General features: G+C 56.0%; 9 protein-coding genes across 9 annotated transcripts in view; 4 read left to right on the top strand and 5 right to left on the bottom strand.

The window, feature by feature from the left end:
* QBC33DRAFT_523048 (beta-lactamase-like protein) overlaps nucleotides 1–933 on the top strand; it is a 3,770-nt gene extending 2,837 nt beyond the window's left edge. Inside the window, exon 5 of the mRNA XM_060426595.1 lies at nucleotides 155–933. Coding sequence (XP_060289196.1) covers nucleotides 155–630 — 476 coding nt within the window. The 3' untranslated portion in view covers nucleotides 631–933. The remainder of the gene's footprint in view (nucleotides 1–154) is intronic.
* Nucleotides 735–4,172, bottom strand: QBC33DRAFT_523046 (Up-regulated during septation-domain-containing protein). The gene is made up of 3 exons (XM_060426594.1): nucleotides 3,666–4,172; nucleotides 1,171–3,603; nucleotides 735–1,106 (listed from the first exon to the last, which is right to left on the bottom strand). The coding sequence occupies exons 1-3, from the start codon at nucleotides 3,819–3,821 to the stop codon at nucleotides 1,005–1,007; spliced, it is 2,691 nt and encodes an 896-aa protein (XP_060289195.1). The 5' UTR covers nucleotides 3,822–4,172; the 3' UTR covers nucleotides 735–1,004.
* Nucleotides 4,173–4,637: 465 nt separating this feature from the next.
* Nucleotides 4,638–6,162, bottom strand: QBC33DRAFT_523042 (uncharacterized protein). Its single transcript, XM_060426593.1, has 2 exons — nucleotides 5,695–6,162; nucleotides 4,638–5,640 (listed from the first exon to the last, which is right to left on the bottom strand). Exons 1-2 carry the CDS (start codon nucleotides 5,947–5,949, stop codon nucleotides 5,068–5,070), a joined length of 828 nt encoding a protein of 275 aa, XP_060289194.1. The 5' UTR covers nucleotides 5,950–6,162; the 3' UTR covers nucleotides 4,638–5,067.
* Nucleotides 6,163–6,656: 494 nt separating this feature from the next.
* On the top strand, nucleotides 6,657–10,628 carry QBC33DRAFT_575382 (putative undecaprenyl diphosphate synthase-domain-containing protein; the record flags this gene model as incomplete). Its single annotated transcript, XM_060430822.1, has 7 exons — nucleotides 6,657–6,878; nucleotides 6,932–7,191; nucleotides 7,286–7,754; nucleotides 8,410–9,581; nucleotides 9,648–10,369; nucleotides 10,406–10,483; nucleotides 10,561–10,628. The coding sequence occupies 7 exons, from the start codon at nucleotides 6,657–6,659 to the stop codon at nucleotides 10,626–10,628; spliced, it is 2,991 nt and encodes a 996-aa protein (XP_060289193.1).
* Nucleotides 10,629–13,328: 2,700 nt separating this feature from the next.
* Nucleotides 13,329–15,320, top strand: QBC33DRAFT_575381 (uncharacterized protein; the record flags this gene model as incomplete). The annotated part of the gene is made up of 2 exons (XM_060430821.1): nucleotides 13,329–13,830; nucleotides 13,903–15,320. 2 exons carry the CDS (start codon nucleotides 13,329–13,331, stop codon nucleotides 15,318–15,320), a joined length of 1,920 nt encoding a protein of 639 aa, XP_060289192.1.
* An 878-nt stretch (nucleotides 15,321–16,198) lies between these two features.
* Nucleotides 16,199–19,812, bottom strand: QBC33DRAFT_443592 (HECT-domain-containing protein; the record flags this gene model as incomplete). The annotated part of the gene is made up of 3 exons (XM_060424231.1): nucleotides 16,199–17,133; nucleotides 17,210–19,220; nucleotides 19,264–19,812. 3 exons carry the CDS (start codon nucleotides 19,810–19,812, stop codon nucleotides 16,199–16,201), a joined length of 3,495 nt encoding a protein of 1,164 aa, XP_060289191.1.
* Nucleotides 19,813–20,283: 471 nt separating this feature from the next.
* On the bottom strand, nucleotides 20,284–22,380 carry QBC33DRAFT_36329 (alcohol acetyltransferase). Its single transcript, XM_060423938.1, has 2 exons — nucleotides 22,210–22,380; nucleotides 20,284–22,144 (listed from the first exon to the last, which is right to left on the bottom strand). The coding sequence occupies exons 1-2, from the start codon at nucleotides 22,245–22,247 to the stop codon at nucleotides 20,665–20,667; spliced, it is 1,518 nt and encodes a 505-aa protein (XP_060289190.1). The 5' UTR covers nucleotides 22,248–22,380; the 3' UTR covers nucleotides 20,284–20,664.
* A 5-nt stretch (nucleotides 22,381–22,385) lies between these two features.
* QBC33DRAFT_523025 (uncharacterized protein) lies at nucleotides 22,386–24,970 on the bottom strand. Its single transcript, XM_060426592.1, has one exon. The coding sequence runs from the start codon at nucleotides 24,874–24,876 to the stop codon at nucleotides 22,660–22,662; it is 2,217 nt and encodes a 738-aa protein (XP_060289189.1). The 5' UTR covers nucleotides 24,877–24,970; the 3' UTR covers nucleotides 22,386–22,659.
* A 139-nt stretch (nucleotides 24,971–25,109) lies between these two features.
* Nucleotides 25,110–26,321, top strand: QBC33DRAFT_523024 (CI-B8 domain-containing protein). Its single transcript, XM_060426591.1, has 3 exons — nucleotides 25,110–25,259; nucleotides 25,387–25,496; nucleotides 25,579–26,321. The coding sequence occupies exons 1-3, from the start codon at nucleotides 25,221–25,223 to the stop codon at nucleotides 26,057–26,059; spliced, it is 630 nt and encodes a 209-aa protein (XP_060289188.1). The 5' UTR covers nucleotides 25,110–25,220; the 3' UTR covers nucleotides 26,060–26,321.
* Nucleotides 26,322–26,404: the final 83 nt, after the last annotated feature.

The raw sequence follows: 26,404 nt of genomic DNA, 5'->3' as shown, positions 1-26,404 counted from the left end.
CCCGCCGTTCTCGCGCGCGCCCCCCGGGACTAGCTCGTGCCCGGGTGTCTAAACGTTATATCATTTGTAACAATCCAACCCCTGAGCCCACCACACCCCCCCCCCCCCCCCCCCCCCGGTCTATAAAAGTGTGGTCCTAACAACGACCCCGAAGGTTCGGCAAGTAAGCACTCAGACTCCGCCGACGTAGCCACGCTGCCCAAGCGCAACCCGCACGCAAACGCCACCGCGGAGGAGCGCCTGGAGCGACTCTTCATGTTCCTCGAGGCGCAGTTCGGCGCCGACAACGTGGCGCCCATCGCGGAGCCGAAGCTCGCCCCGGTGGCCAAGGAGTCGAAGGAGAAGAACACCGCGGGCGGCTCGGACGACGATGGCTCGGACGCGTCCATGGAGCTCTCGGACGACGACGAGGAGGAGGAACGCCAGCTGAAGGTGCGGCAGCAGGCGGAGCTCGAGAGGCTACACCGGCTCGGCATACCCGTGCCCGGCGTCTCCATCAAGGTGGACAAGATGGAGGCCAAGGTCTGGCTGGAAGACCTCGATGTGGAGTGTAACAACAGGGTCTTTGCCGACCGCGTCAGGGCGGTTGTGGAGAGAGCCGTGGAGGTGACCGCGCCTCTCTGGGGTTGACGAGTGCTGGTCTGGAATTATGGATATGGACGTCTGCGGCCTGAATTTGGGAACAAAATTGAAAGGCGCAAAATTGAGAAGTGGGAGGGGCAGGGGACAGATAGTTGTGATGTAATAGGTTCCCCTGGCGTAGGGATTGATTATATTCCACGTTTCACCCCAATACATGCAACATGCTGATATCGCTCGGTGGCCAATATACACGAACGAGACAGGGTAGATAGATATACACATGACACCAACCAAGAACCAACCCCCTTTCCTTCTAGCCCCATATTATATATATGTTCTCAGAACGCCGACCAAAAGTTTGGTACAGTACCTATGCAATGCTTTATGCAATGTAAAAACAGAGGTCATACGCCCCAAGCTCTTCACCTTGGGCTGAGCGGGCTAAGAGGGCTCCTCCCAGGGCCTTGTGCCTTCTTAAGTGCGCGCAGCTCGTCTTCGAGTTTCCGTCGTCGTGCTTGTTCCTCCTATTATCGACATTCGGTTAGCAGGATTACCATCTTAAGCAGGGGAGTGAGGGCAGAGACGAACCCGTATCTCTTCCTGGAACTTCCTCCGCTCGTCCTTCATTGTTGCGCGGAACTGTTCACTGAGCATGGAAGCCCCGGCCCTCGGCTGTGAGTTCAGGCCGCTCGGACTGGGCGGAACCCTTAGCCTCTCCGCGTCGAGTTGCTCCTTCAGTTGGGAAACCTCCCTGTCGAGTTTCTCTCCGAGGACCTTGACCTCTGACTCGAGGGCGGCCTTGACCGCCAGGACGTCGTCGAGTTTGTTCTCAAGCTCGAGCTTCTCCTTCTCGGCAATGATCGTCTCCTTCGTCATGTCCTCCAGCTCCTTGAGGATGTTCGTAAGCTCGCCCTTCAGCTTGTCGTTCTGTGACGCCAGCTCGGAATTCTCGGAGCTCTTGGTCAGTGCCGCTGCTTCCTTCGCACGTTGTGCGCGAGACCCATAGGCCCCGTCGAGCTCGGCTTTGGCGATTGTGACCTCGGTCTTGAGCTCAACGACCATGATATTCATACGGTCAAGCTCCTCGTCCTTCTCCGCGACCTCCTTCTGTAGTTTCTCGGCTTGTGCCTCTGCAGCCGTTTTGGCGTCGCTGATCTGGACCAACTGGGCCTGCGTGGCAGCTAACAGAGTCTGGGTTGCAGCTACGCTGGTTTCTACCTCGGAAAGCTTGGCTTGGAGGTCTTTGCTACTCGACTCGAGAGACGAGATCTTTGCATCACGCTCCCCGAGTTGATCCCGCGCGACTTGAGCAGCGGCGGATTCGTTGGCAGCGCTGGTTTGTTGCAATGTATCCAGATCATTGAGTGCCTTTGTCAGCTTGTCTTGTGTATCCCTCGTCACCTTCTCGGAACTGGCGAGGAGATCCCGGGCACTCTGCAGCTCGTCCGTCTTTTCGCTCAGCTCGACGTCCTTGTCAGAGCTGGACTTGTTGTTGAGTTCGCGCTGCTGCTTGATCTGTCTTTTGAGAACGACCTTCTGCTCCTTCAGACTCGTTGCTTGAGCATAGAGCCACTGCACCTTTGTCGAGAAAGCCTGGAGTGAGTATGGCTCGTCGGTACTCATCAGGGACTCGTCGCTAGACATGTCATCCTCGTCCTCTTCGAGACCCTTTTCAGCTCTCGCTTTCCGGCGTTCGACCCTTTGCTGGTACATCTCTGCGTAGCCTGCCTGGATAATATCCCACAACCCCGTCAGGACTGCCTCGATCTGGTCATTCTTCTGTTTGTTGGCGGATGTCGAGGATGAAAGCTCGGCGGCACGAGCGAGTTCGGTCTGGACTGTCCTAAACGAGTCCTGGAGGTAGTCAAGCTGCTCATCCAACGCCTGTCCTGATATTTCAGGCGGCGATGGATAATCAGGCTCCATATTCCGCAGCACTTCATGTACTTGGCGATTCAGTGCCTCAACCTTGCCCTCGACTTGGTTTAGCGTTGCAGCGGTGGCGGCTGCTGCCACTTCGGCCTCCTTTCGACTCTGGGAAATCTCCCGTTCTCGCTCCTCCAATGCAACGGCAAGACCCTTCTCCAGATAATCCAGTTGCCTATCCACCATGGCACCTGGTTCCGGACCGCGGCTGGCCGGTGGCTCTAGAGAACCTTGGCTGCTCACGGGATTGAATCTCGACGCCATGTCGTAGAGCTTGCTGGCGAGGTCCTCCAGTTTCTTCTCCGTGTCCACGATGAACTCGAGCCGCTCGGCACCCTCCTTGCGAAGTGATTCGGCCTCAGCGCCTAAGCGGCCGTTCTCCTCACGAAGGCGATCAGCCTCTTCGCGAAGCTGGTTCTTCTGTTCTCGAACAGGAGATTTCATGGGGATCTCGATCACGTTTTTTCGGGGCCGGACAGAGTGTCCGTCCACCTGATCGAGGGGGAAGTATAGGCTTCTATCGTCAAAATATATGTCATCACCCGCGCCCTCCAGACTGTCGCGACCGTTAGAAGATGTATAGAGGCTCTCCGGGCTTCCAGGGATACCGTTGGGTAGAGGTTGCGTATTTAGCGGTTGGTTCGATTTCCTAGAGGAGGCTCGATGGGTTATTTGCAAAATGCCAGCCGTGTGTTGTAGCAGCCGTGTCTGAGCATCCATCAAGCGCTTATCTAGGGAGAACAGCTCGGCGACGAGCTCTTCACACCGACGCTCGCTCGCCTGTTTCTCCAACTCAGCCTGGCGAGCGTCATCCCCGCCACGGCTGCGGTCCCCCCTGCCTCCCGTTGGCGAGTACAGCTTGGCCATGGAGATTGCTGCATCGCGGTATTTCGACTGGATAGCGAGGTTTGCCCTGGTCTGTTCCCCGCGCTGGGTCAGGAACTGGATCTGCTTTTTTAGGCCGTCCACCTCCTCCTGCGACAAGATTTCGTACTCCTTGCTGTCGGAAAGGGCGGTCTCAGTGAGTAGGTGGACCTGTATCGGGTCCTTCAAGTCGACGAGGGTCGAGCTCTGTGGCGGTCGATTGGAGTCCATCTGCAGATTTGACGATCAGATGGGACGCCCCTCTGGAGAGACAGGGTTGATTGGGGGCTTACAGAATTGTAGAGCGGCTTTTGCTTCTCGGATCCAGACATGATGTCCTTCCCGTAACCCAACCCCGGTGCCTTTCCCCTAGGCCCGGGACCCCGAAGGGAAGGGCCCCTCCCGACATTGTAGTCATAACCATTCCTTGCGCTGGCACCATTCATCATGTGCGTCGAGTCCAAAAGCCGGTCGCATTCGTCAAGGCATTATACAAGGTACGTGGCGCGATTCCGAAAGTTGGCAGTGAGTTCAAGGTTGTCGCCATCCAGGATAGAAAGAAAGATTGCCAAGAGACAATGCTCGGTGGTCCGATTGACGAACGCTAGCTGGATGCGAGAACCCAACAAAGAGAAAGCCGAGGAGACAGTTTGATTATGATTATGGTAGAGAGAAATAGAACGTGTTCGAGAAAAGCCTTGGTTGCCAGTTCTCTTGAGAATCGACTGTTCCAGTCTGGTTGCCAAAGTAGGGTGGCAGGAGGCTAACTTGAAAAGGAGATGAGGCGCTTATGGGAGCCGTCCACGATGGATCGAAAAAAGAGGCGGGAGACAGGCAGGGGGGGGGGGGGGGGGGGGGGGGGGGGGGGGGGGGGGGGGGGCCCCCCCCCCCCCCCCCCCCCCCCCCCCCCCGCCGCGCGGTGACCCCCCAGATGCAGGTTGCCCCCTGCATATCCGGATACCTTGGTGGAGGTGAGTGTACGTGCATACAATGCAAACTTCCAATCTTACCTCTAGATATACCTACCTCTCCGGCAGGTAGTTCCCCTTACCTGCCACAAGATTGAATACGACCACATACAAAGGTACAGTACCATGGTGTTCAGTTGCATCAGCAGCATTAGAGGCCACATACTTGGCTGTCATACGGCCCATGGTACCACTTGGATGGGACAATTTCATGCTTGGGAGATCTTCACACCAGTACCTAATTTTTATCCCGCCAGGGTCTCCCCACTTTGTATATTGGAGGGGTCCCATGCTAGGGGCAATAATAGTGTTCACTATTTCGAGATTTTGTTTCTTTTTTTTGAGGGGAAAAGGAAAAATGGAAAATGGAAAGTGGAAAGAAAGTACGGAATACGAGGCCATATCAGCGCCGGCGCTGGTTAACGGCTTGAGCCAGCAGTGCTGAACCTACCTTACCCAGCTTGGGTTCTGCCTTGTGCCATTCAAACCAGCGACATACAACTTCGTACAGGTTACTAGGTTGGTGCCCGCTCATCCTCGCCTGTACCTTCGAGGGAAGACTCCAACAGAGGTGGCCAGTCGTGCGGCCTGCTTTGGAGTCAACAAGCATCATCTAGTGGACGCCCTTAAGGAGAGACTAAGACAAAAGCTCATCCATTGAATGCTCGAGCCCAATTGTTAGCTTCTGCGGTATCACTCGTTCCGCACAAAGTACGGATATGCTCAGTCAGAAAGCCCCTCTGACTTGGTCTATAATCTGTTGCCCCATCGTTCGCCGCCGTCCTGTATCTGCATCAGATTCGGCTCCAACCCGAGCTCCCGTCGCCGTGGCCGTTGGCGAGTCTTCGCCCTCCAGTCTTCTCCGAAGGCCTTCAAAACCCTCACTCCTCTTCTGCGTCCTGATGCCGACGACCCACCAGGGAACCCTCCAGCTAGTGAACATCCTTGGGAGGAGGTCGTTCCTCCATGAATATCCCACAACCCAGCCCACCGCAGCACCGAGCAAGGAGCCCGGCCATTGGAACAGTGCCAATTGCACCGCAAGAAGATAGCGGTATGATTTGTCAGAAAAGGTCAAGCCCGCGGATTCGTCGTCAGTTGGGGATGAGGCTGATAAGGCCAGCCGGTACTTGTAGATGTGTGGAATCATGGCATGGTACTGTGCCAAGACAGCGAATATGATGGGTGTGGGACCTGCTGGCAAGTAGTTGAAGGCCCCGAATGTCAAAGGACGGAGCATGACAGCGAGGATGACGGGCGGGAGAATGGCTGTGATACAGGCCGAGGTGAGGATGAAAGACTGCCTGCACTGTCAGTTGACTCAGCGCTTCAAGAGACGTTGCGAACCACTGACAGCATATTTCCTCGAACCCCACGTGCGCTCAACCACCCTCATATTGTACAGAGTCATGGCGGCGAAAAGGACCTCTGACGAATTTGTATAACAAAGCTGATAGAGCAAGACTCGCCATGCCTGGTGATACCGAAGCACATGTGGATCTACCAGAATGTAGAAATAATGCTTGACATCGAAGAGGTTGGCAGCTATCGACGTTGCCGCGAGTCCAAGGACCAGGCTGCGCGTCACAGGCGCATTGGTGAAGGACATGTTCGAGGGTTGTGTAAGACCGGATGATGGATGGCGGGTTGCTGACGGCAGATGGCTGTTTGCGACGCCGACGTCTTTAGTGGCTCGGGAGAATAAATGCTCCTGCCATAGGTGAAAAGGAGATTGAGCTTGAGATCTGTCCAGCAGTTCCTGTGCCTGGGCTTGCGGGCGAGGAGGAAACCGCCCTGTCAAGTTTAGCTTTGTGTTGCAAGGTGTTTTCTTCAGTCAACCACAGCGAGACGGAAGTCCGAAGTGGAAGGTGGGTCCCCTATGGGCATTGGTGCAGGAGGTCCCCGCCGCCTCTACACTACAGTACCTACCTAACCGGGTACAGTTACTAGGTCGACACCGCTGACATCACACCCTCCCAGCTGCCAAACTGCAGGGAAGGTGTGCCACGGCCAAAAATTGCCATTCCAGCCACATCATAGTGTACATTACTTACCGTGTCATTCCTGCTTATCTCTAGACAGCCAGTAACATCGGTTTTCTCACCTTCCACACTGCACCGATTGTCCTCAACATAGCATTCGACGGCGACGTTTCACAACCTCCAGCCCAGGACCGACACGAAGGATGGCATCTCGGTGAACATAACGCGACCAAAATCCCCTTTCCTCTCAACTCGCAGGTTTGCGACGGCCAGGCCTGATACTCGGCAACGGACCCCCGTTTCGGCACCCTCCGTCCTTACTCGGTGCTCAGCCATGTCTGACCTATATCTCTCCCATCTGACCAACTGGACCCTCAGCTCTCCACCCGCAGAATGGGCCATCAATCGGCTCCGGGAGCTCCTGATAGGAGCTCTAAGCCAAGGTGCAATTCCTAAACATGTCGCATTCGAGATGGACGGCAACCGTCGCTACGCGCGGAGCCATAAGATCGAGACAATCGAGGGCCATCACTTGGGCTTCGAGGCGCTTGCTAGGGTAAAGCCTTCTTCTTTCCCCCGACGTTTGAGCGATTGGCTAAAGCCTGCCAGGTTTTGGAAATCTGCTACAAGTGCGGCGTGAAGGTGGTCACCGTCTATGCCTTCAGCATAGAAAACTACAACCGGCCGAAATACGAGGTCGAAGGCCTAATGCAGCTCGCAAAGGCCAAGCTGGAGCAGTTGGTTAAGCACGACGACCTGCTGGAGCGCTATGGCGCCAGCGTTCGGGTGCTAGGGCAGCGGGATCTTGTCCGACCCGACGTCCTCGAGGTGATTGATCAGGCCGTTGATAACACCAAGCATAACAAGGAGTGCGTTGCCTGACACTTCTCCCCATCCTGTTCAGATAGCTAACGGCCGCTCTCCCAGTGCCATTCTCAACATCTGCTTCCCATACACGTCGAGAGAGGAGATTGCCAGCGCCGTCAGGTCAACGGTGGAGGAGTACTCGACGACGCCGAGGCCTCACAGCACACCCCTCTCCCAGTCTCGAATCCAGAAGCATTTGTCGCGGCAGAATGATAGCGATGGTCCTCTGTTGGAAATCAGGGAGACGTCGCCGGCGCCGTCCTCTCCTCGGTCCGAGGATGTGGACGACTCTGCCTCATCTTCGGCGACTCTTCACCCCGGGTCATCTCCCCCACCCTCAGGATCCCGGCCGGATGTCACCATTTACCCGAATGCGGAAAGCATTACCTCGGAAACTCTAGATAGCCACATGTACACGGCCGGGTGTCCTCCCCTCGACATGTTCATTCGAACAAGCGGGGTGGAGAGGTTGAGCGATTTCATGCTCTGGCAGTGTCACCAAGACACTCAGATATTCTTCCTGAAGTGCTTCTGGCCGGAATTCGACCTGTGGCAGTTTATTCCCGTGCTCCTTGAGTGGCAGTGGAGACGGAAGCAGAAAGAGAGGGATGAGAAGCCACGCCGGCGTATGAAGCAGCATTGAAGAAGTCCCGTCCGGAGAGAAGCGAAGCAAGGAGGTCGGGTGTTCCAAGTCTTGTTAGAGAGTACCATAGAAACGCTGGTGAAATAAACACAGGTCGGCGTGAAGAGGCATACTTTCAGTATCTCGGAGGCATTGGCTTATCTTATCAGCTTGGTACTTATGTACTGTACAGAGCGACATAAGGCCCCGACCACGCATTAATCCGCCGACCCCTCAACCGTTGTCGGCGACGGCCCAAGTTAGGACCGATCTACAGGTGCCGTCGCTATATCTGCCGGCTGGCGACCAGGTCCCGCTAAAATCAATCAAGGCCGTGTCTGTTTGTCTCTAGGGATTCCTCTCTCACGATCATCTTGCGACTACTCACCCAACCGTGACGATTCTACAGAGATGGCTTGAATGCACTCGTCCCCACCTGCCATTCACGGCTCCTTTCTTGCCTCGTCGTTTCGAAAAGAGCTATCCGACAGCCCCAGAGTCTTAGCGCCTTAGCCCTCTTCTTGACGAGCAATCTTCCACGCACAACGTTCCCCGTTCGCGACGGTGACGGTCACCGTCGTTCATCGACGATATGAAGACGGCCAAGCCACCTGCCCCCGAGGGCTCGTCGAGCTCGAATCGCAGGTCCCAGCCTGTGCGCCAGACACGAACCAACCCTTCCCGCACCACAGTAATCAATCGAAACAATCCTCTCGCGAGCGGACCAGGACACGAACAACCGATCGACATCTTTCCTGCCGTCACGCATTTCGCCGATTCTATCACGGCTCTTCCCAAAGAGCTTGTGCGCCATTTCACCCTCCTCAAGGAGGTCGACGCCAAGATATTTGCGCCAGAAGAGGGCCTCTTCAAGCTCATCGACGCCGCCCTCAACGCTCCTCCTCCCGACCCGGCGCGATCACACAATGACGCATCGAGCAGCATCGCGCCCAACTCGGCACCTATGAGTGCCCAGAATAGTAACAGCGGCACCGTGCTCAACTCTCAGGTCCCTCCTCCTGTCTCCACCGACGAGTCAATTAACACAGCTCTCTTCGACCCCAGCAACCTGCCGCGTCGCCAGCTGTTCAGGCAGACTGCCTTTAAGATTCAGGAGATGCTTGTGTCTCTCGAGGAGAAGAACCACGTCATATCCACGGCCAACGATGCTCTGCAGAAGCAACTTGCCCGCATCGACGATGTTTGGCCGCACCTTGAAGGGGAGTTTAGCGACGAGGCTAAATGGGGCAGCTCGACACACTGGGCATACTTGGAGAACAGGATTGTCCGATCAAACAACACCCAAGCAGAGCGGTCGCGCCGCGAAGGCGCCGCGACTCTCTCTGCCGCTGCCCAGCAACTGGCTGAAGAAGCTGCCGCTCGGAGCAATGACAGGAAGCAAGCGCTCGCCGCGAAGAAGAACTCCAGGAACCAGGGCGCAGATGCCGATGCCGATGGCAAGCAGCAAGAACAACCAAAGAAGTCACAGAGCAACAATAAATCTCGAAAGCCTGCGCCCGATAATGCGGCCGCCGTCGGCCTCGGCATATCTACAGCCGGGGGTCCCAGCGGCAATCCACCTTCGAAGCGTCGCAAGGTCGAGAACAAGACAAATGGAGGCGGCGCCCCCATGGAACGGGCCATGAGCAACGTCTTCGGCGCCAATGCCCCAAAGCCGAAAACGACTAGCCCACGCGAGACTCCCGCCCCCGACGGTGCGAGCAAGAAGCGCAAGGCGCTGCCTACATCCAGCAACCAGTCGAAGAAGAGGTTTGTCTGTCCCGCCATCGGCCCGCTCCGATTTGCAGGGGCTTGGATACTAATATAATCGTATAGTCGAACCGGCGCAGCTATGTCTCCGTCTGTTGCCTCGTCACCTGTGCTTGGCAACTTCCCAGACGTCTCTAAGCCCGTGCGAAGTTCGCCCGCTCCGTCTACTGCTACCCGGCCGGCCTCGTCTCGTGCACGGCAGAATTCTACTCAGTCAAACGTCGAGAACGGCCGGCCGCGGCCATCGCCACCCGCGCCAAACAAGCCAAACGGCAATGCCGTGGGAACACCAGATGTGGTGACACAGAGCAATGGGGGCCGTGCCACCAACGATAGCAAACCGCAGAAGGAGAACTCAGCTCCCTCCAAACCTGAAGTTATCAAGACGGAGAACGAGGTCCAGGTCATATCGTCAACGCCTGTTCCTAATGGCAGTAAAAAGGAGACCACGGCCAAGGCAACGGAGGAGAACGAGGCGAAAAGAGACTCGGCAACACCGGTGGCACCGCCCGTAACAGCGCCCGCTGTGATGACAAAGAGCGGGCGAGCCAGCAAACCATCAACGCCCGCGCTCGCAACATTTGCTGAGGCAGCCACGGCGCGTTCTCGGCCGTCGCGTGCCTTGGACAGCACTAACCCTCCTGTTAAGCGAAGCCACAAGAAAGGGGCGTCGGCAGCCGCGGCGGCCGCGATGGCGGTTGCGGCTCAACAGGCCGCGGCCGAGGAAGACCAGAGTGCACAAGATGACGAGGAGGAGGCAGACATTGATGGAGATGAGCCACGGTACTGTTACTGCAATAACGTCAGCTACGGCGAGATGGTAGCCTGCGACGCGGATGGATGCAAGCGCGAGTGGTTCCATCTCGAATGCGTGGGCTTGAAAGTAGCGCCGAAGGGCAATGGTAAGTCCGCTTCCGATGGCCGCACGCAGCCCGGACCGACCTAGTTGATGGAGCAAGTCGCTAACAGTTTCGTGCAGCGAAGTGGTACTGCGAGGACTGCAAGAAAAGGCTCCGAATCGGGGGCAAGGCACCCAACGGGAGATAGGATGTCTGGATAAGACCTGCCTCCGCAGGCCCTGTTGGTTGGTTGACCATATACTTCCAGGTTTCCTTCCTCTCCTTTTTCCCTGTTGCTTTAATTCTTTTTTACCCCGGGGCGTTCTGGTGGCTTTTCAGACGCATCCTCCTCCTCATCTGTGATGTGTGTGGTAGGACTTGCCACTCGGATTGGCACAAGGATGCCACTGGATACCATGATATATGCTTATGGGCATGGTCCGGATATATACCTAAGACAACGTACATATGTGATTGGGGATCGCTGGCGGGCTTCGGATGCTAGAAAAAGGGCCTTGAACGGTGGCCCTTGCTTGACTTGTTGGTTTGGCGTCCATATGAATTGCGGCTTGTATTCGGGGCATCGGCATGGGTGTATAGGTGGGTACCTAGGTGCATGGCCGGTGCCTGTGGCGGTTTGACACGGCTTATCCAAACCGGCGGGAATGCAGTTCATGGAGGAAGATGGGCTAGGTATCTGAGATCGTTAGGAAGGTACTCTCGAGTACCTATAGTCAGGAATTCATCCCCATTACCATGATAAACTCCAAATATTGCACCGTATTCCGCCACCCCCCCAGCCAGAACTTCACCCCGTGGGACGGCAGTGGCCTTGATCCTGGGGGTCTGGAGGCGGGGGCCAAGGCTTGGGCTTGTGGAGGGCAGGTATGTATGCTAGAACCTTCTACGCAACACAGGTTAGGTTGGTCTGCCGGGAGAGAGTTGAGGGGTTTGAGTGTAAATGCAACACCCCGAGTGAGACCATCCCAACCAAGAGCCACCATTGCGACTGTACAAGGCTGAGTATCCATTCGGCTGCAACGAACCGTTCAAACCGGTCCTCCCCTTCCTCCCCTCCTTCCTAGTGCAGGGAACGGAACGAGGTCTAGATCGATATACCTTGCTCTCCAATGCGGCTTTCCCCTCCCGAAGCCACCGAAGCTGAGGTCCTTCCCCAAAAACGGCACTGGTCGGGTGCCTATCCAATCAAAATGACGACTGGTTGTGGCAAAACCCATCTGGCGGGTTCAACTTCTGCGTAGCCGACTCCACGTTCATGTCTTATGCAGTGTCATGCGTGTAGGTGGTTATAGCGAGGTACCTTTTCTACTGACCCCGGCAAAGCCCAGCAGGGTATAATTCTGTAGCTCCAGAGAACGCGTACAAGGCATGCATAGATGGTCTCACGTGCCCTGTCAGCAGGACTCGACGTAACACTCCGACATCGCATACTATGTACTGGTAGCATTGCTCATGTTGTTCTGACAAGATCAATCAATCAGTCCAGTCACACTCGACGGATCACGTGCGAGTGGGTGGCGCTGTATGATATCAGGTCTGCGCCTCATGATTGAGCCTATCATTGCTATCTTCTGGGCTGGGGTGTCTGCTTGGGTGCGGATGAAAACATGTGGGAAAGGCACTCGACCACACACCTCCATACGATAATCCTTCGCAGGACCGAATGGTGTGAGCAGACTTGGTGCTGCTTGGCGGCTTAAGTTGTTCAATTTGCTGGGTGCATCGTGCCTTCCTCTGCTGGTCACGCCCACCAAAACGTTTTCCATTACTAAATTACCGAAGCATACCACCAATAGCACGAACGTTGACCAGGCTCTGAAATGGCTGGGATGGTTTTCCCTTGCAAACTGGTGCTCAGGTGACGAGGCGAGATCCAGTCCTTTATTTTCATTACCCAATCCGTATCAGACCGCAACCATGATGCTCGCTTCTCATCATAGCTCGTCATCAAACCTTTGCCTGGCGCGACCCCTGCAAGGACCCTCGACTGTGCATTCGAAGTAATTCGACACACTCTCACACTTGTCGCCCAACAATTCTTCAAGCATTGCGCAAAACCTTGTACTGTCCAAACTGGCTCGACCGGCTCAACACCGCTCGGTGCAACGTTAAAAAAAAAGCATTAGGTTGTTTTCTCGGCGATTGTCTAGTGTTTCAATAGCTATTACCTAAGGTACTTACCTACACTAGGTGCACCCGTGCTTCGAGCTATGGCTAGTGTCGGTTGGCAATGGGCGAGACTCAGTTTACAAAAAATGGCCCGGCCCGAATTGGGGTTCACTGTAGACGGTGAGGTGCGGCAGAACTCAGACGCACGGCCAGATTTCGTAGGGTAAAGTGCTTGGCGTGTGTTTAATGACCTGGTTCGGCTTGTCTAATTAGAGGGGTACGTGAGCCCTCGCCCTCCAAAATGCAGCAGGTTGTCGCTTTTGCCTCCCGTGCCTGACGTTAGTGGTCGAGAAGAGGAAAGTTGAAAATTACCTACATATTTACTTACCTACTTTCTTCCAACTACCCTGTTGGCTACGCAGTAGTAGCTTCTCATCTCGTGCATTTACACCAGCAGAGCCGGTGAAGCGTGTCCGTGTTGCAGCTCAACCCACGGATCCATCAGACTCAACCACTTCCCCGCATCGCCAGTTCATCCTGTTACTGTTACCTAAACAGCCGACCCTGTGACTAATAGAAAGGCACTCTGCCCCTTGCCTCCGTCTGTGAAACCACAGGAACCACAGGAACCATCGGTGGGCTGGTCAGCCTGACAAGTATTTCTGCACCAGACCATCCCACTCGCAGCATATCCTGTGTCTGGCGTGCTTGGTGGACTGGGAAGCACAAGCAAGCACAAGGACCACCACAGCACTCCAAAGTATTCAAAGCTCCAGCCATGGCCGTCCCAAAGCAGCCGGACCCCTCGCAGGCTCGAAACTTGGGGGGCGAATGCCTCTCTGACTACAAAACCTTGACTCCGGATTCCCCAGTCGGGTCGTGTACTCCAGACCGAGCATCCCGCTCCTCCTTCTCGTCCATAAGAGAGACAGATTCGGATCTCGCCCAGACCTTCACCTCCTCCAAGGTATCCTCCTCCCTGACATTTGCCGACGACGACGCCGTGGAACAACCCTCTGCCCAGCGAGGCGCAATGGTCGAGACCCATTTCTCGCCCCCCTTGACTCACCCGGACAGCAGACTCCATGGCTACTGGTCACCGGCCGAGAGTTTCATGGGATGGAAGAAGATCAACGTGCGAGGCAAGCTGGCGAGCAAGAGTTTTGGGGACCTGCAGATGCTGAAGTTGGCCTGGAACGCCACTCCCAAACCCCCCAGACGAAGGGGTGCCGACGCTCCCGGAGATGCTCCCTTTGAGAAGCTGCCCATAGAGCTCCTGGGTACGTCCTCCGCCGCCGCCGCCATCCTCGGCCTTCTCACGAACTTTGCTGCTAACATGGCGTGATTTTCAGGCTCTATCATCAATCTGCTTGTTCTTGATATCCCTCCCAATGGGCTCACAAGACGCAATGTTGACCTGATGTCTCTCTTGTTGACGTCCAAGACGGTGCATACGGCGACGCTGAGCACCCTGTACAGCAAGATTACCATTCCTCACTCTAGGATTTTCCAGAAATTCCTCTCGCACATCTCGAGCCACCCTGCCCTCGGGACTATCGTTCGGCGGCTGGACTTCTGCCACTTTAACCCCGCCCAGCTCTTCTCCACAGCAGCCGAGCGGTCGCAAGCGAAGAACCTGACCGCAGCCACCCTTGTCCAATGCCTGGAGCTCACTCCCTACCTCCAGGAATTCTTGGCGCAGGAGTATCTTGACGACGACCTCGATCCGCATGTGCTGCACAAATTGTTCCTGGGCCTTCCCAGGCTGCAGGCAGTGGACTTTTGCGGATGCTCCTCCGCCTCCTTCAAGGACTCGTTCACCTCCATTCTGAGTCTCGAATGGCCAGCCCACATCTCCATCACCCGGCTATCTCTCCACAAGTGCCTGACCCTCCCCTCTTCCGTCTTCGAATTAATCCTCCCTCGACTCCCCAATCTCACGCATCTCGATGTGGCTGGCACTCGCTTCACCAACAAGGCCCTCGAGTCGATCCCGGCCACCGCCAGGATCAGCCACCTGAATCTGGCCAAGTGCAAGCTCCTGTCGGCGAGGACAGTGATCGATTTCCTGGCGACCCACCCGGCGGTGGCGGCCGGGCTCGTCTTCCTCTCCCTCGCGACGGACGCCAGGAGCCACCAGCTCCTCGACGCCGACGACCTCGCCGAGCTCGTGCCCATTCTGCCCCAGACGCTCAAGTCCCTGAGCCTGAAGGGGAGCAAGATGGACAAGTCGCACATCAACCTCCTCCTGCCGCTGACCAAGCACCTCGAGGAGCTGGCGCTGGGCCGCGGCCTCAAGATCGACGACGTCAACGGCCTGTTTGTCCCGGACGAGGCCCTCGGCGTGGAGGGCCAGCTGGCCTGGGTCCCGCACACGCTCAAGTACGTCGACCTCTCCGACTTCTGGGGCAGCGAGCTGGACCTGAGCTTCCTCTTCGGCCCCAGCTGCGCCATCCTGACGCGCTTCTCGGAGCCGCTCGACGTCGTCGAGGTCGCCGACGACGTGTCCCGCCGCCTCGCAAAGTCGCCCGCCACCATCGCGCGCGTCGGCTGGCGCACCTCGGAGTGCGGCAGCAGGACCTGGCTCGTCCGCCGCGCCGACGAGGGCGGGGGCCGCGCCGGCTGCTTCGGTGGCAACGGCGGGCCCCGCGACGACGGCGTCCGCTCCTGGAAGATGGGCGCCGAGTCCTGGGGCATGAGAAAGATTCCCGTCGCCAGGGCCGAGGTCGGCGGCATGTACGGGTCGTTCATGTTTGGGCGGAAGCTATAAAATGCCTTCCCCCTCCCCTTTTCTCGACTCTACTACGGCTTGGCGGGGGGGAATAATGGTGTGATACACAAGAAAAAGAAAGCAAAAAAGCAAAGAAAAAAAGCAAGGACGGTTCTTCTCTCATCTGATGCGTTATGTGCTGGCTTAACGGACATTTCTTCGTCTTTTTTTTTCCAATATTATTTCCAGCAAAGCTCCGGCGTTGGGAGGCGGCATTACGACACGACAGCATACCATGGAGTTGGGGAGAGCGCTGCTGCACCCAACAAACGGTCCGAGGTGATGAACGAACGAACGAACGAACGATATATCCGATCGAGCAAGCAAGCATTACGTTGGCGGGTTATTTTCTTCTTTTTGTTGTGGGGTTTACTCATGCTGCTCCTCTCTGTATTAGAATGTATGTGGCAAGGTCGCTGTTGTGACGATATAGCGAGGAAAGGAGTACGGGGCGGTGATTCAGAGGGTAGACCCGACTTGTCCATAGCTAATCGAAATAATTAAATGTCGGCGTACGGTATCCGACCTATGGGTTGTAAATCCTGGAGTGATGATGCTATTTGGATGGGTCAAATCGAACTTAAAGGAGGGTAATAGTTTGCCTTCGCTATAGCCTATACACAACGCTATGCTGCAACTCAGCGTAAGAAATACATTCTATCGATTCTATCGATTGTTTCTCCCAGGCCGTCATTACTTCATTAGGTACAAACAACCACTCCTGCGGCAGTGGAGTTCGAGACAAGGCGTTTCGAGCTCTCCTATAGGGGTTATGTTAACGACGACGACGACGGCTAATGCAACACGGATTCCCTAAATCCGGTCATGCAAACACGTCCTGGCCATGATCTGGTACTGGCACTGGTTGCGGTGCTCGTCTATTTCAACCCGAACCCCTCGCTTTCTCGGACTGCCGTCCAGAGCATGGTCTTCAGCCTCTCTGGGGTCTTGTAACGCGACAATGACAGAACGTTGAAACAAGTGTGCGCAGTAGGATATCTGCCGCAGTCGTCCCCGTTACAAGTAATGCGTATGGATAACGAGGCTGCCCCCATGGCTGGAATACGATCGCTTCCAGTGACGAACAGAAGGAGTTTGCGTTGGTTCTCGGGGGATGCCTCTTCAAACGTCTGCCAGAACCATTGGATTGTCTTCTCGGACTCGGCCGGGTTCTTGCCGCCCCAGTTATCGTAGTTTGCAACAGCCTTCAGCGACGCCACATCAAGGGGCTCGTCGGACCCTCGAACCAGGAGTTCTATCTCCTCTGGCCGGAAGAGCGAGAGGGCGTTCCCGCCGCAGACAGTGAAGAAGCCACGTTTGAACGGCTCGAACTGACGGGAGACGGATGTGTCGAGGAGGTAACGTACGTAAAGGTCGACATACTCGCGCCGGTTGGCGTTCGTCACGGCGAGTCTCTCTCCACCGATACAAAGCGGAACATGCTCCAAAGAGCCATACTTGTCGATACCGACCACAAACTCAAGGGAAAATGTCGATTCCACATCCCCTTCGTACTCAAGCAGCTGGCGAAGGCCTTTTGCCAGTCGCGGCCGATATTCGGCCAGATCATCTAGGTTGTAGGTTATTGTTGGCTTGGCCTGGGGTTGCGAGATGGCGGCCGGGGATGCGGCAGGGGCAGGGGCTGCCATCAGCAGTTTCCGAAATGCGAAGGGTGGTAACGCAACGTCCAGAATGGTCGAGTTATAAATTGCCAAACCGAAGACAACACCGATGAGGAAAAACTGGGCCGAGGTCTCAAACGAATTCGGATTGAAGTAGCAGTATTGAGAGTCCTCGTCGTAGACGAACATGCCTTTTTTCGTGTGTGCGAAAAGAGTCAGTTAACGAGCAAACCACGTCTCCTTTGGCGCATATCACAATTCACGTACCGTGATCGGGGTTAAACACCTCCCTGACTAGTAGCAGAAACCATTCCTTCCGTAAGCCACCGGCGTCAACACCCTCTTCACCCCTGAATGTGATGCGTAGGCCCTTCTTGATGTCTTCACTGGCGCTGCCGATAACCTCGCTGACCGCCTTGAGGCTGTCCTCAACTAAGCAATCCCGGCGAACATTCAAGACAAGATGCTGCTCGATGGCCCTGTTGCTCGTGATACTGTCGAAGAAAGCATCTCGCGCTTTGGTTTGCATTTGCCGTCTTGCGTCATACTCGAGGATTTGAATCTTGGCCCATATGCTCAGCAGGAACGGGTATTGGCAGAAGGAGAACTTTCCCCTCCTAAGTTCCCAAGCCTCGAAGTCTGCCAACAGGTCTGCGTCGTCGAGGAAGGTGGTATAGAAATCGCTGGTCGGAAGGATCTGCCCCCTTGCCTGAACCCCGTTCCTTGTTGCTAAGCCGGTATTGTCGCTGCGGCTAGTAGACAATGTCTCCGGGAGCCTTGGCCTGGAATGGACCGAGTTGTTGGCGGCGAAAATCAATGCCATGACTTGGGCAGCAGCCCTGATCTGCCAATCATCATGATACAGAGTCTTCTTTTGTCTCTCTCCCTGCTTGCTGCTCGACCCCGACGGGTGACTCAAGGCAGCGCGTAGAGAGGCGGCAGACGTAGCGGCCGACATGTTAGGTATAAGCCCACCAGTGATATCTACCCTGACCTCCTGTTTCTTCTCGCTCTGGCGCATCAAGCGATAGGTCAAGAAACTCCCGACCAGGTCTTTGGTTCTGATGAACTGCGCCTGCGGATACCTTGCAAACCAGGACACGAGATGACTCTGGCACTCATTGGGCGTGTTAGAAATGAGACCCAGGATACGCTTTATGATACCCGAGTGTCGCCCAGAGAAGGCATGCGAAGCACGCTCACGAGCACCAGACAAGAGCCCGTCAGGATGTTTGAACACGCCGGCGAATGGCCTGTAGGAAGGGGTTAAGAGTGGGTTGGCAAGGATGATGAGCAGGAATCGAAGCTCCGACGGTCTTATAATGGGGCGGCTGGGCCGCTTGAGTATCGTTTCTGTAGCTTTCAGAAGCAGTCGCTGTGCGTGGTCCTGCGCCAGGAGGAGCTGTGCTTCCAGCTCCTTAAGCCTCGCGTCCGTTGCCGCCAGGGACGAGTTGTTCTTCACCAGTTCATGGTATATGCTCAACCAGGTCTGCCCGCAGTTGATGACGGTTGAATACCAGGTGCCCAGTTCGCCCCAGTCGATACGGGGGCTTCTTTGGCTGGTGAGAGATCGTCTATCGTCGCTTTCGTGCGATGCTACTCTCGCCGGTATAGGGTCTTCCTGGCCGCCAGTCCACCATGACCCGTTCTCAGCAATGTCACCTAATAGCAGCAGTTTTGGATCCAGATCGGCGACGGGCTGACCGTCGCATACAGGGTCCTTGCGAGGTTCCCAGGGACGCTGGCGAACCGGCTCGGCTCCAAGTTGGCCGTTGAAACTTGCACGGTCTACCACAAATGACGAGTTCAGTGACTGAAACGAGGCCAATGAGCTGACAAGGTAGTTTTCAAGAGGTCCGAAGATCCGCTTCGACCTTGCATCCGGCCCGGGGGCGGAGAAGTTCTGATAAGAAACCTTGTGTGAGGCCATATCGTGAAGAACTCTCCGTCTCTCGGGGTAGGACGTTGAGAACGACCTAGACATGGGACTGTTACGGCGCATGGGATTATTAGGGTCCGCGGACCCATCACTCGATGGCCCTAGTCCATACACGGGTGGTGAAAGCGTCGACATCGGTATTGGGACGACCCTGCGAGTTTCGTTGCTAGCATTACCAACTCTTGACAAGCTTGGGTCATGGAGTTCGTTTGCTTGCACCGAGCTACCGGCATCTTCATCGCGGGAAGGCTCAGTGAGCGCAGCATCAAGGTATGTTTTGATACACTGCGTGATAAGGGCTCTACTGTGCTCGAGAGATATCGGGTTGGCTGAAAATAGCTATCAGCGTCTCACCACAGCTTCACGGGAGGTCTTGGGCGACTTGAGGGGGCTTCTCACAGCTCGGAGATCGATGTGCAAGACCAGATGCCTCCTCCGGGGCCCATCTTCCTTGTTCTGGGCGCTCTCTCCTCCCTTCAGACAACGTTGGTTGCAGGTCATTGATAGTCGAGCAAATGGTGCACCTGAAGACCGCCAACTCCCTGGGCCACCGAACCAGAGAGGCGCAAGTCATGCATTGCCCCGTAACAAAATCCCGACTCCCCGTTGGGCCATTCCGACTGGGTCCCGGGTGGGACTTGCCCTGGGACTTGGGAACGCGGGCGCCTCCGGCATCGCTCTCGTCAGAGTCAGAACGTCCATATAATACTCGACTCTGTTTCTTCCTCATGCTCGAGAACAGCGAGGGGAAGGGATTGCTCATGGACCGTCCATGGCCAGGGCGTGTATTGCGCGGAGGATGGAGATGTTCATCCAAGAACGAGCTCGAGGCTTGGACCTGCGCACCATCCAACGGCGCAGGGTCCGTCATTCGAGAACGACCGGTGAATCGAGCAGGGGTGAGATGAGGACGGTGGGGCGGGAGAGACATTTCGGGAGGAGGGAGACCCGGGGGAGGACGATCGGGGGGAGAGAGATCGGGAGGAGGGCGGGAGTCAAGTCGATCCGACGAAGGAGCCATGATGCTTCAAGGTTCGGCGGCGAGTAAGACCACGGGCAGAGTGTGACAACGCCGACTGCATTTCAGCAACCGTAGTTTATTTCCCATGCCGGATGCGACAGGAGGGCATGGACGTGGCCAGGGCGCGGGTTGCTGGGGCGGTTTAAAAGGGCTAGAGGCTCGTCGATATTCAGCTCCCTTACCTTCTCGGCCGTCGCTGTGAGGTCATAGCCATTCCCACCAGTCGTGAGACACAAGTTCTAGGAGGCCGAGAGACGGACAGAGAAGGTGGCGAAGAAGTTGGGGCAAAGAGAAGTAAGGTGGTCCAGCTAGTGATACATGAAGGAGAAGCTTCGATGCGAGTCTAATCTGTATAGGTGACTGGGTATCTGTATGTTGGGGGGAACGAAACGTCGAGGGGCTGGCTGGAATCCATTGGGCGTTTTTCAGGTTCCATGCCTTACCGTGCTTACCTAGTGAGGGGTCCCCTTTTTTTTTCCCTTCACTGGGGCAGTCACGACCCCGGAAAAAGAAGCTTCGTATTTCTCCCTTCCCTTCCAAGGCAGAGCAACCAAGGTATGACAATCCAAGTCAAACAGGAAGCTAGGTAACTTTCGAGCTGCTGCCGGGGACTGCGTATCTAGGTGGCTAGCCCACTGCATCCCAGATTTAGACGCGCCAAGCATTCGTACATTCCAATACAATATTGACCTCGGTTCATCTGTAGCTAGGTACCTCATTAAATAGGTAGGAAGGTCTCTTAGACGGGAAGTCGCGACTGATTTACGAGCTGCAGCCTCTGAAACCTCCGAACGTCTGGGTCTGCTTGAAATGCTTGAACCAGGCCTGTAGATCCCCGGCAATGCCCTCAATTAGCCCGGCCTCGACGATTCCTTCTTGCCAGTTCAACGTCAGCGTGATTACACCGCCGTCCACGCCCGAGACGTTGACGGCAAAGGCAGGGCCGGCAACCATGGCGGGCTGCGTGAATATGGACCTCTGGATCCGCCATCCTTCGGCGTCGCCACCGCTGCCGCCGTTGTAGCGGTTCGAGCCAATGTTGGAGACGGACCAGGTATCATCTCGCGGTTTCCCGATCAAGGCCAGCCAGTGCTTTCTCCAGTCGCCCACCCAGGCCAACAAGCCGGTGATGTCGTCGTCTGGGAGCGTGTCGAGTCGCCTTTGTATTTCAGCCCGCAACGCCTCCGCTGAGCGCCACACGAGATTCTCCTTGGAGGCTCCAGGCTCCACTCCCCGAAGTTCGGCCACGACCTGGGCGCCGAACTTGTGCGACATCGCCGTGTTCATGTCTGTCATGAACTTAGAGAGGTCCATATTAACGCCGGGGGGCAGGCGTGCAAAAGGCTGCAAGCTGATGGCTGTGCTTGAGCTAAATGCGGTGGCAACGTTGGCAGGGGCTCGGGCCGAGAGAGAACACAGGACGAGGGCGTGCAGTAGTGCGGTAAAGGTTGTGCTGTGTGACCGACATGCGGTGAGCACCAGTTGCACCACATCAGAGGGGATGGTAACGCAACGCAGGTTCAGCCCGTTCGGGGCGAGAGCAATGGCCTTTCCCGTCCACGGCCTATCGGGTACCTGGCTCTTCAGCCAGGCAGGTCCGAACTCGTCCCACAAACACCTGAAGAGGAACGACCAGGATATGTTGAACTTCACAAGTTCTTCCTGCGTCGGTGCAAGTACCGGGCTGTCATGGAAACTGAGCACGTGGTCCCTCAGCGTCGATGGCGGCTCGCTGGCTCGGTTCAACTCCTCCAGAAGCACGGCGTGAAGCAGAGCGGTGCTCTTGCCGTCAGAAATAGCATGATGCGCCGCGAAGACCATTTCCAAGACCACAGGATCCTTGCCGCCCGCGGACCGTCGGGAATCCTCAACAACAATCAATTTCCATGGTGGGCGGAGGTGCATGTCACACCACGCCTGGTCGAGCCGGTTCTCTATCACCCTCAGAAGCTCGGATTCCAAATCCGAGGATCCGCCTCCTTGTTTTACCACTGTCCATTCGATAATATCATGGAGATTAATGGAGGGAATATGCGTAAAACACGGCTTATTCGTGTCTTCGTCGATTATTCCCACCCTCAGGGAACCCAGCCGGAGGATGGTCCGCGCCAACGCGCTCTCGACCACTGCCTTGAGGGATCCAGACCCTGACCGCAACGCCTGAGCGGGAACCACGTACTGGCATGCATTTGCTATGCCCCGGTACAAGCCAAGGGCATGGCGAGATGATGAGTACATCTCTCTGCGTCCATAGTCAATGACAACGAACTGAGTACCTAAGCGTTTAAAAAGACGAGAGGCACTTACATGTGCCCCAGCGGGCGGACAACGTCAGGGCGCTCCATTGCGTTGTGGTTTTTATTATTATTGTAAGTCGTACTAACCACTAGTGCGAGCACGTATATCAGTCAAATAATAGGGGGTCCATACGGAGGTACACAGCTCTACAATTGGATCATTTGCATTTGTTTTGTTGAAAATGAATCAAAAATTGAACATCAGCACCAGCACCAGCTTTCTCGGTGCAACTTGGAAAGTGGGTCTTCGCAACTGGCAAGTTGTAAACCCTGCTTGGGAACAAACCACGGGGGAATCAACGAGGATTATCAAGGGGAGTATTTGTTTTCCTAGCCGTCCGCAGTTTTCATTATGATTAAATCTGAACCTCCCTGCGGAGTAGACTCACAGTAATATATCGTATCAGTACATTGACCAATCCCCTGCTCTCTCAGGCACCTAACAATTCCCTCACTGGGGTTACTCAGGACCACCCACAGTCTCTGATGCGCGGCGGGCAGACTTCTCTCTCTTCTTGGCCCCTTTCATGCTGCGTCGGGGTCGAGACCTTGTAGTCGTATTCTTCGGCTTGTTCAGCAGCCAGGCGTTCATCGGCCTCCGTGACCCGATAAACTTGCCTTCAGGAGAGAAGACTTCGATGACAGGCCAGTTCGGTTCCGCCGAAGAGGCCTCGGGCTCTGCATGGGCCTCTGGCTCGGGACCGGACAGATCCAGGCTCTCCAGCTTCTCGGGGTTTGCCACTCCGTTCTTCTCCCCTGGCTCGGGATCGGACAAATCCAGGCTCTCCAACCTCTCCGGGTTTGTGACCTCCTTCGTTTCTTCGACCCGAGCCTCGCTCGTCGTAGCAAATAGTTGGTTCGTCCGCACCTGCGCGACGATCTCCACCCAGCCGCAGCCCTCGATGAGTATGTCTATGGCCAGCACGCGGTAGGGCAAGCGGTCGATGTTGATGCCCGCGGCATCTCGCCGGGTGATGGGCCCGGTTCGCGGTTTCGTCACGTCGTAACGGAGCTGGAAGGACCCCGCCTGCTGAATCTTTGCTCCCGTGCCGGGCACGGAAATGTTGTCGACGTTTGGGGCTTCTTCGGACTGCTCCTGGACGAGGATCGCTTTTTCCGTCGAGGTCAGGTGGGGTTCGATTGGCGTGAAAGCATACGCGAGGAAGGTGAGGTCGGGAGTCTTGGGAGTGATGCGTATGAAGCCGCCCAGCAGGAGCGAGCGGCCGGGTCTGATGACTTGCTGCTCAGGGAGAACGCGGGATTTCATGACGAGGGAGGCACGGTGCTCCTCTTTAACGTGCATTTCCAAGTCACTCCGGGCCAGTCCAGGCAAGTCAACCAGTTCTCCCTTTCCATTTCCAAACGGCACCCGGATTGGCGATGCGGTGGTCCCCGGTAGAGACGAAACAACAGGCATAGCGGGATAGTTGGTCTCGACCTGTGCGGGCGGCAGAAGGGACGATTCATCCATGTCGTTGTTTTCGAGCATCGCCGAGCTGCCCTGTGCGTCTTCCCATGTGGTCCTCTCAGAAATAGTCTCAACAGGAGTCTTTGGTTGGGCCGCTGGAAAGACCGGGACGGAGATCTGATGCTTCGGCGGGGTCCAGTCCATCCTCCCCTTGGGGAAAGCAGCCTCGAAGAGTTGGCTTTTGCCAACATTCACCTTGCCCACCATCCAACCAGCACCACCGCGCTCCCAGACTTCTTCCTTCAGTTCCTTCGTCCACCAACCCCTCTTGGCGCTAACGCACCTCACGTTTCCGAGCCGAACATGCTTCCCAGCCCTACCCAGGGCGTCTCGTAGCGTATCCTTGAGGTAGGGCATTAACGAGTCCACCTGTTGCTTCACAGGCGCCAACAGGTCCGATCGGGTGATGATGAAGCTCATTTCAGTTTTCCGACCTCGGTGGTATTTGCCCGACCTCGACCTCCGGTTCTGTGACCGCAGCGGCATCATGTCAATGAGCTGGTTGATCCTGGGCAGCAGAGACATGGGAAAGTCGGCGGCGTCTACCACGTGATAGACGTGGTTGTATTTATACGGGGATTCTTCGATTGTCTCTCGCAGGGACTCGATGGTGGGGTGGTATATCGGGTTTCCGACATGGTGGTGGATCAGGTTGTGGCAGCGATCACAGAGGGGCGCTTTCGAGCTTTCGGGGATGAGGCTTGAGTTGGCGGCCGTGGGCTTTTTTAGCAGCGTCTTCAAGTCAGTCCCCAGTCCGCCCAGCTTGTTCAGCTCCAAGGAACGAAGCGCATCTTGGACGACGCGATCATCGTCCCGGACACGTTTCTTCTCCTCTTCGAGTAGCCCCAGGTAGGAACCGACGGACTTCCTTTCTGAATCGTAATATCCAGCCTGGTTGGGTAGAGAGGTTTGAGACAAAGCTCCGCAGCCGGAACACTGTAGGGGCAGCGTCCTCAGGGGGCGAGGAGACGACGGTATTGGCGGTGTTGTCGCGCTTGCGCTCTCAGTGTATGTGTGTAACCGCCTAGCCTGTTGTCTACACCCGGCTTTTGCTTGGCTCGGACGGTAGACAAAGGTGCGACGACCTATTGTCGAGCTTCTGACAAGGCTTGGACAAAGATAGAGTGGAAGCTCGGAACTCAAAGGGCCATTCCCGATGTTGAAGGCTCTCCTGAGCCATTTCGAGCTGATCGATCTGCTTGACTGCATTTCTAGTCAGTCAGTCCACAGACAACTAGGCTGTCTCAAACTGCCTTCTGTTTGTCTACCTGACGCGGAGTTGAGGAAGATGTCGCGATTAAGAGCTTCACCCTGGTTCTTTCTGGGTGGGCATCAAAAATTTGTTCCACAGCGTCTCCCCGGCAGGCAAGCCGATTGGCGCTAAGCCCGTTAGTGATAAGACCCCGGCGCCACTGGGCCGGTGCATTGGTAGCTCGGGACATTTTCAAGCGGAGCCGCATCCAAAACTTTAAGGATTGAGCAGCATCGCGTTTCGCAAAGACCGAGATCAAGCAGCTCATACGGCACCAACAGGTGCACCGCTACTTGTCAAGATGGTGGGCGTCATACGGCGAATGAACAAATTAAGAGGAGTAAGTTTGCAGATTCCGCGCCCCTTAGGAAACATAAGGGGAAAACTAACAACGGCAAACAGAAGGTAACGTGTTGAACCACGACCGCCCCAACTTGGCGGGATGACCCATTGCTTAACGACTAGAGCAGCTCTTAGAAATTCGACATGGACCCGGCGCAGCCCTCCTACCCCCCGATGTTACGCGGATACACATTGAGTTTGCGAAGAAGAACAGCGAGGGGCATATGGGGCCAAGGTACGTTGCCCCCGATCGCAGCGTCTCCGACGAGCGTGAGACGGCCGTTGCAGGGCATTTCCTGACGACGTGGATCCTACAGGAAGTTCTGGCGAGAGAGCCTGCCGCGTTTGAAATTCTGGAACCCGGCCATCCCAATGATCGTCAACCGGACCACCGACCAGGCCGGCCCCGCGACCATGACACTATACTTCCGTGATGGCAGTAAAGACGCCGATGCTGCCGCTGCCGCTGCCGAGGAAGGCGCCCAGTCTGAGATTGCTTCTTCCGCGGACGGATTTGCGAAGGCACCCGAACCGGCCCAGGGCGAGCGGACAGTCTCGATCAACATGAAGGCGCTGCACTCGAGCATCATACTAAAGGAGTTCATGGAGAAGACGGGCGCGGTTCCGGTACTGCCCACGCCACAAGAGGAGGCCGAGCTGCGAGATGCTGAGGAGTTGAGGAAGAGGGGCGAGGTGGATCGCGAGAGGGTACGGAGAATGCTGGAGGCGCAAAGGAGGGAGGCTGCGCTTGTTGCACAGGCGAGGAACGAAGCTGCTACTCTCAAGGCTGCATCATGAGCCTAGTCATTCCCTTCGCGATTGTATGGCAGCCGACGCCTTGTATATGCTCTGTGTACTATAGTTTGTCGCTTGGGTTGAAGGGCGACGTTACCCCTTGTGCAATTCAGTTCTCTGACCAGCTTGTGAGCCGGCAGAAGATGCCTGAGACGATGAGACTCGGTAGCATCGTCCCTAGTTTTCCCGCAGCCCACACATGCACCTTTGCTTGCCCACACGTTAGACTTCAGATCCGCTGCCTCCCGCTTGGCCCAGTTATACGACTTTTGTTGTGTAACATTGCGGCTGGCCATAGAACTGCTCCTACTGCCAACTCTGAGTCGTCCAGGAAGGCATATGCAATCT

The sequence above is a fragment of the Phialemonium atrogriseum genome (assembly GCF_030411735.1).
Source record: "Phialemonium atrogriseum strain 8032-3 unplaced genomic scaffold QBC33scaffold_1, whole genome shotgun sequence".
Taxonomy (NCBI): Eukaryota; Fungi; Ascomycota; class Sordariomycetes; order Cephalothecales; family Cephalothecaceae; genus Phialemonium; species Phialemonium atrogriseum.
The sequence above is the reverse complement of the archived record's forward strand: the minus strand, read 5'-3'. Positions and strand labels throughout refer to the sequence as shown.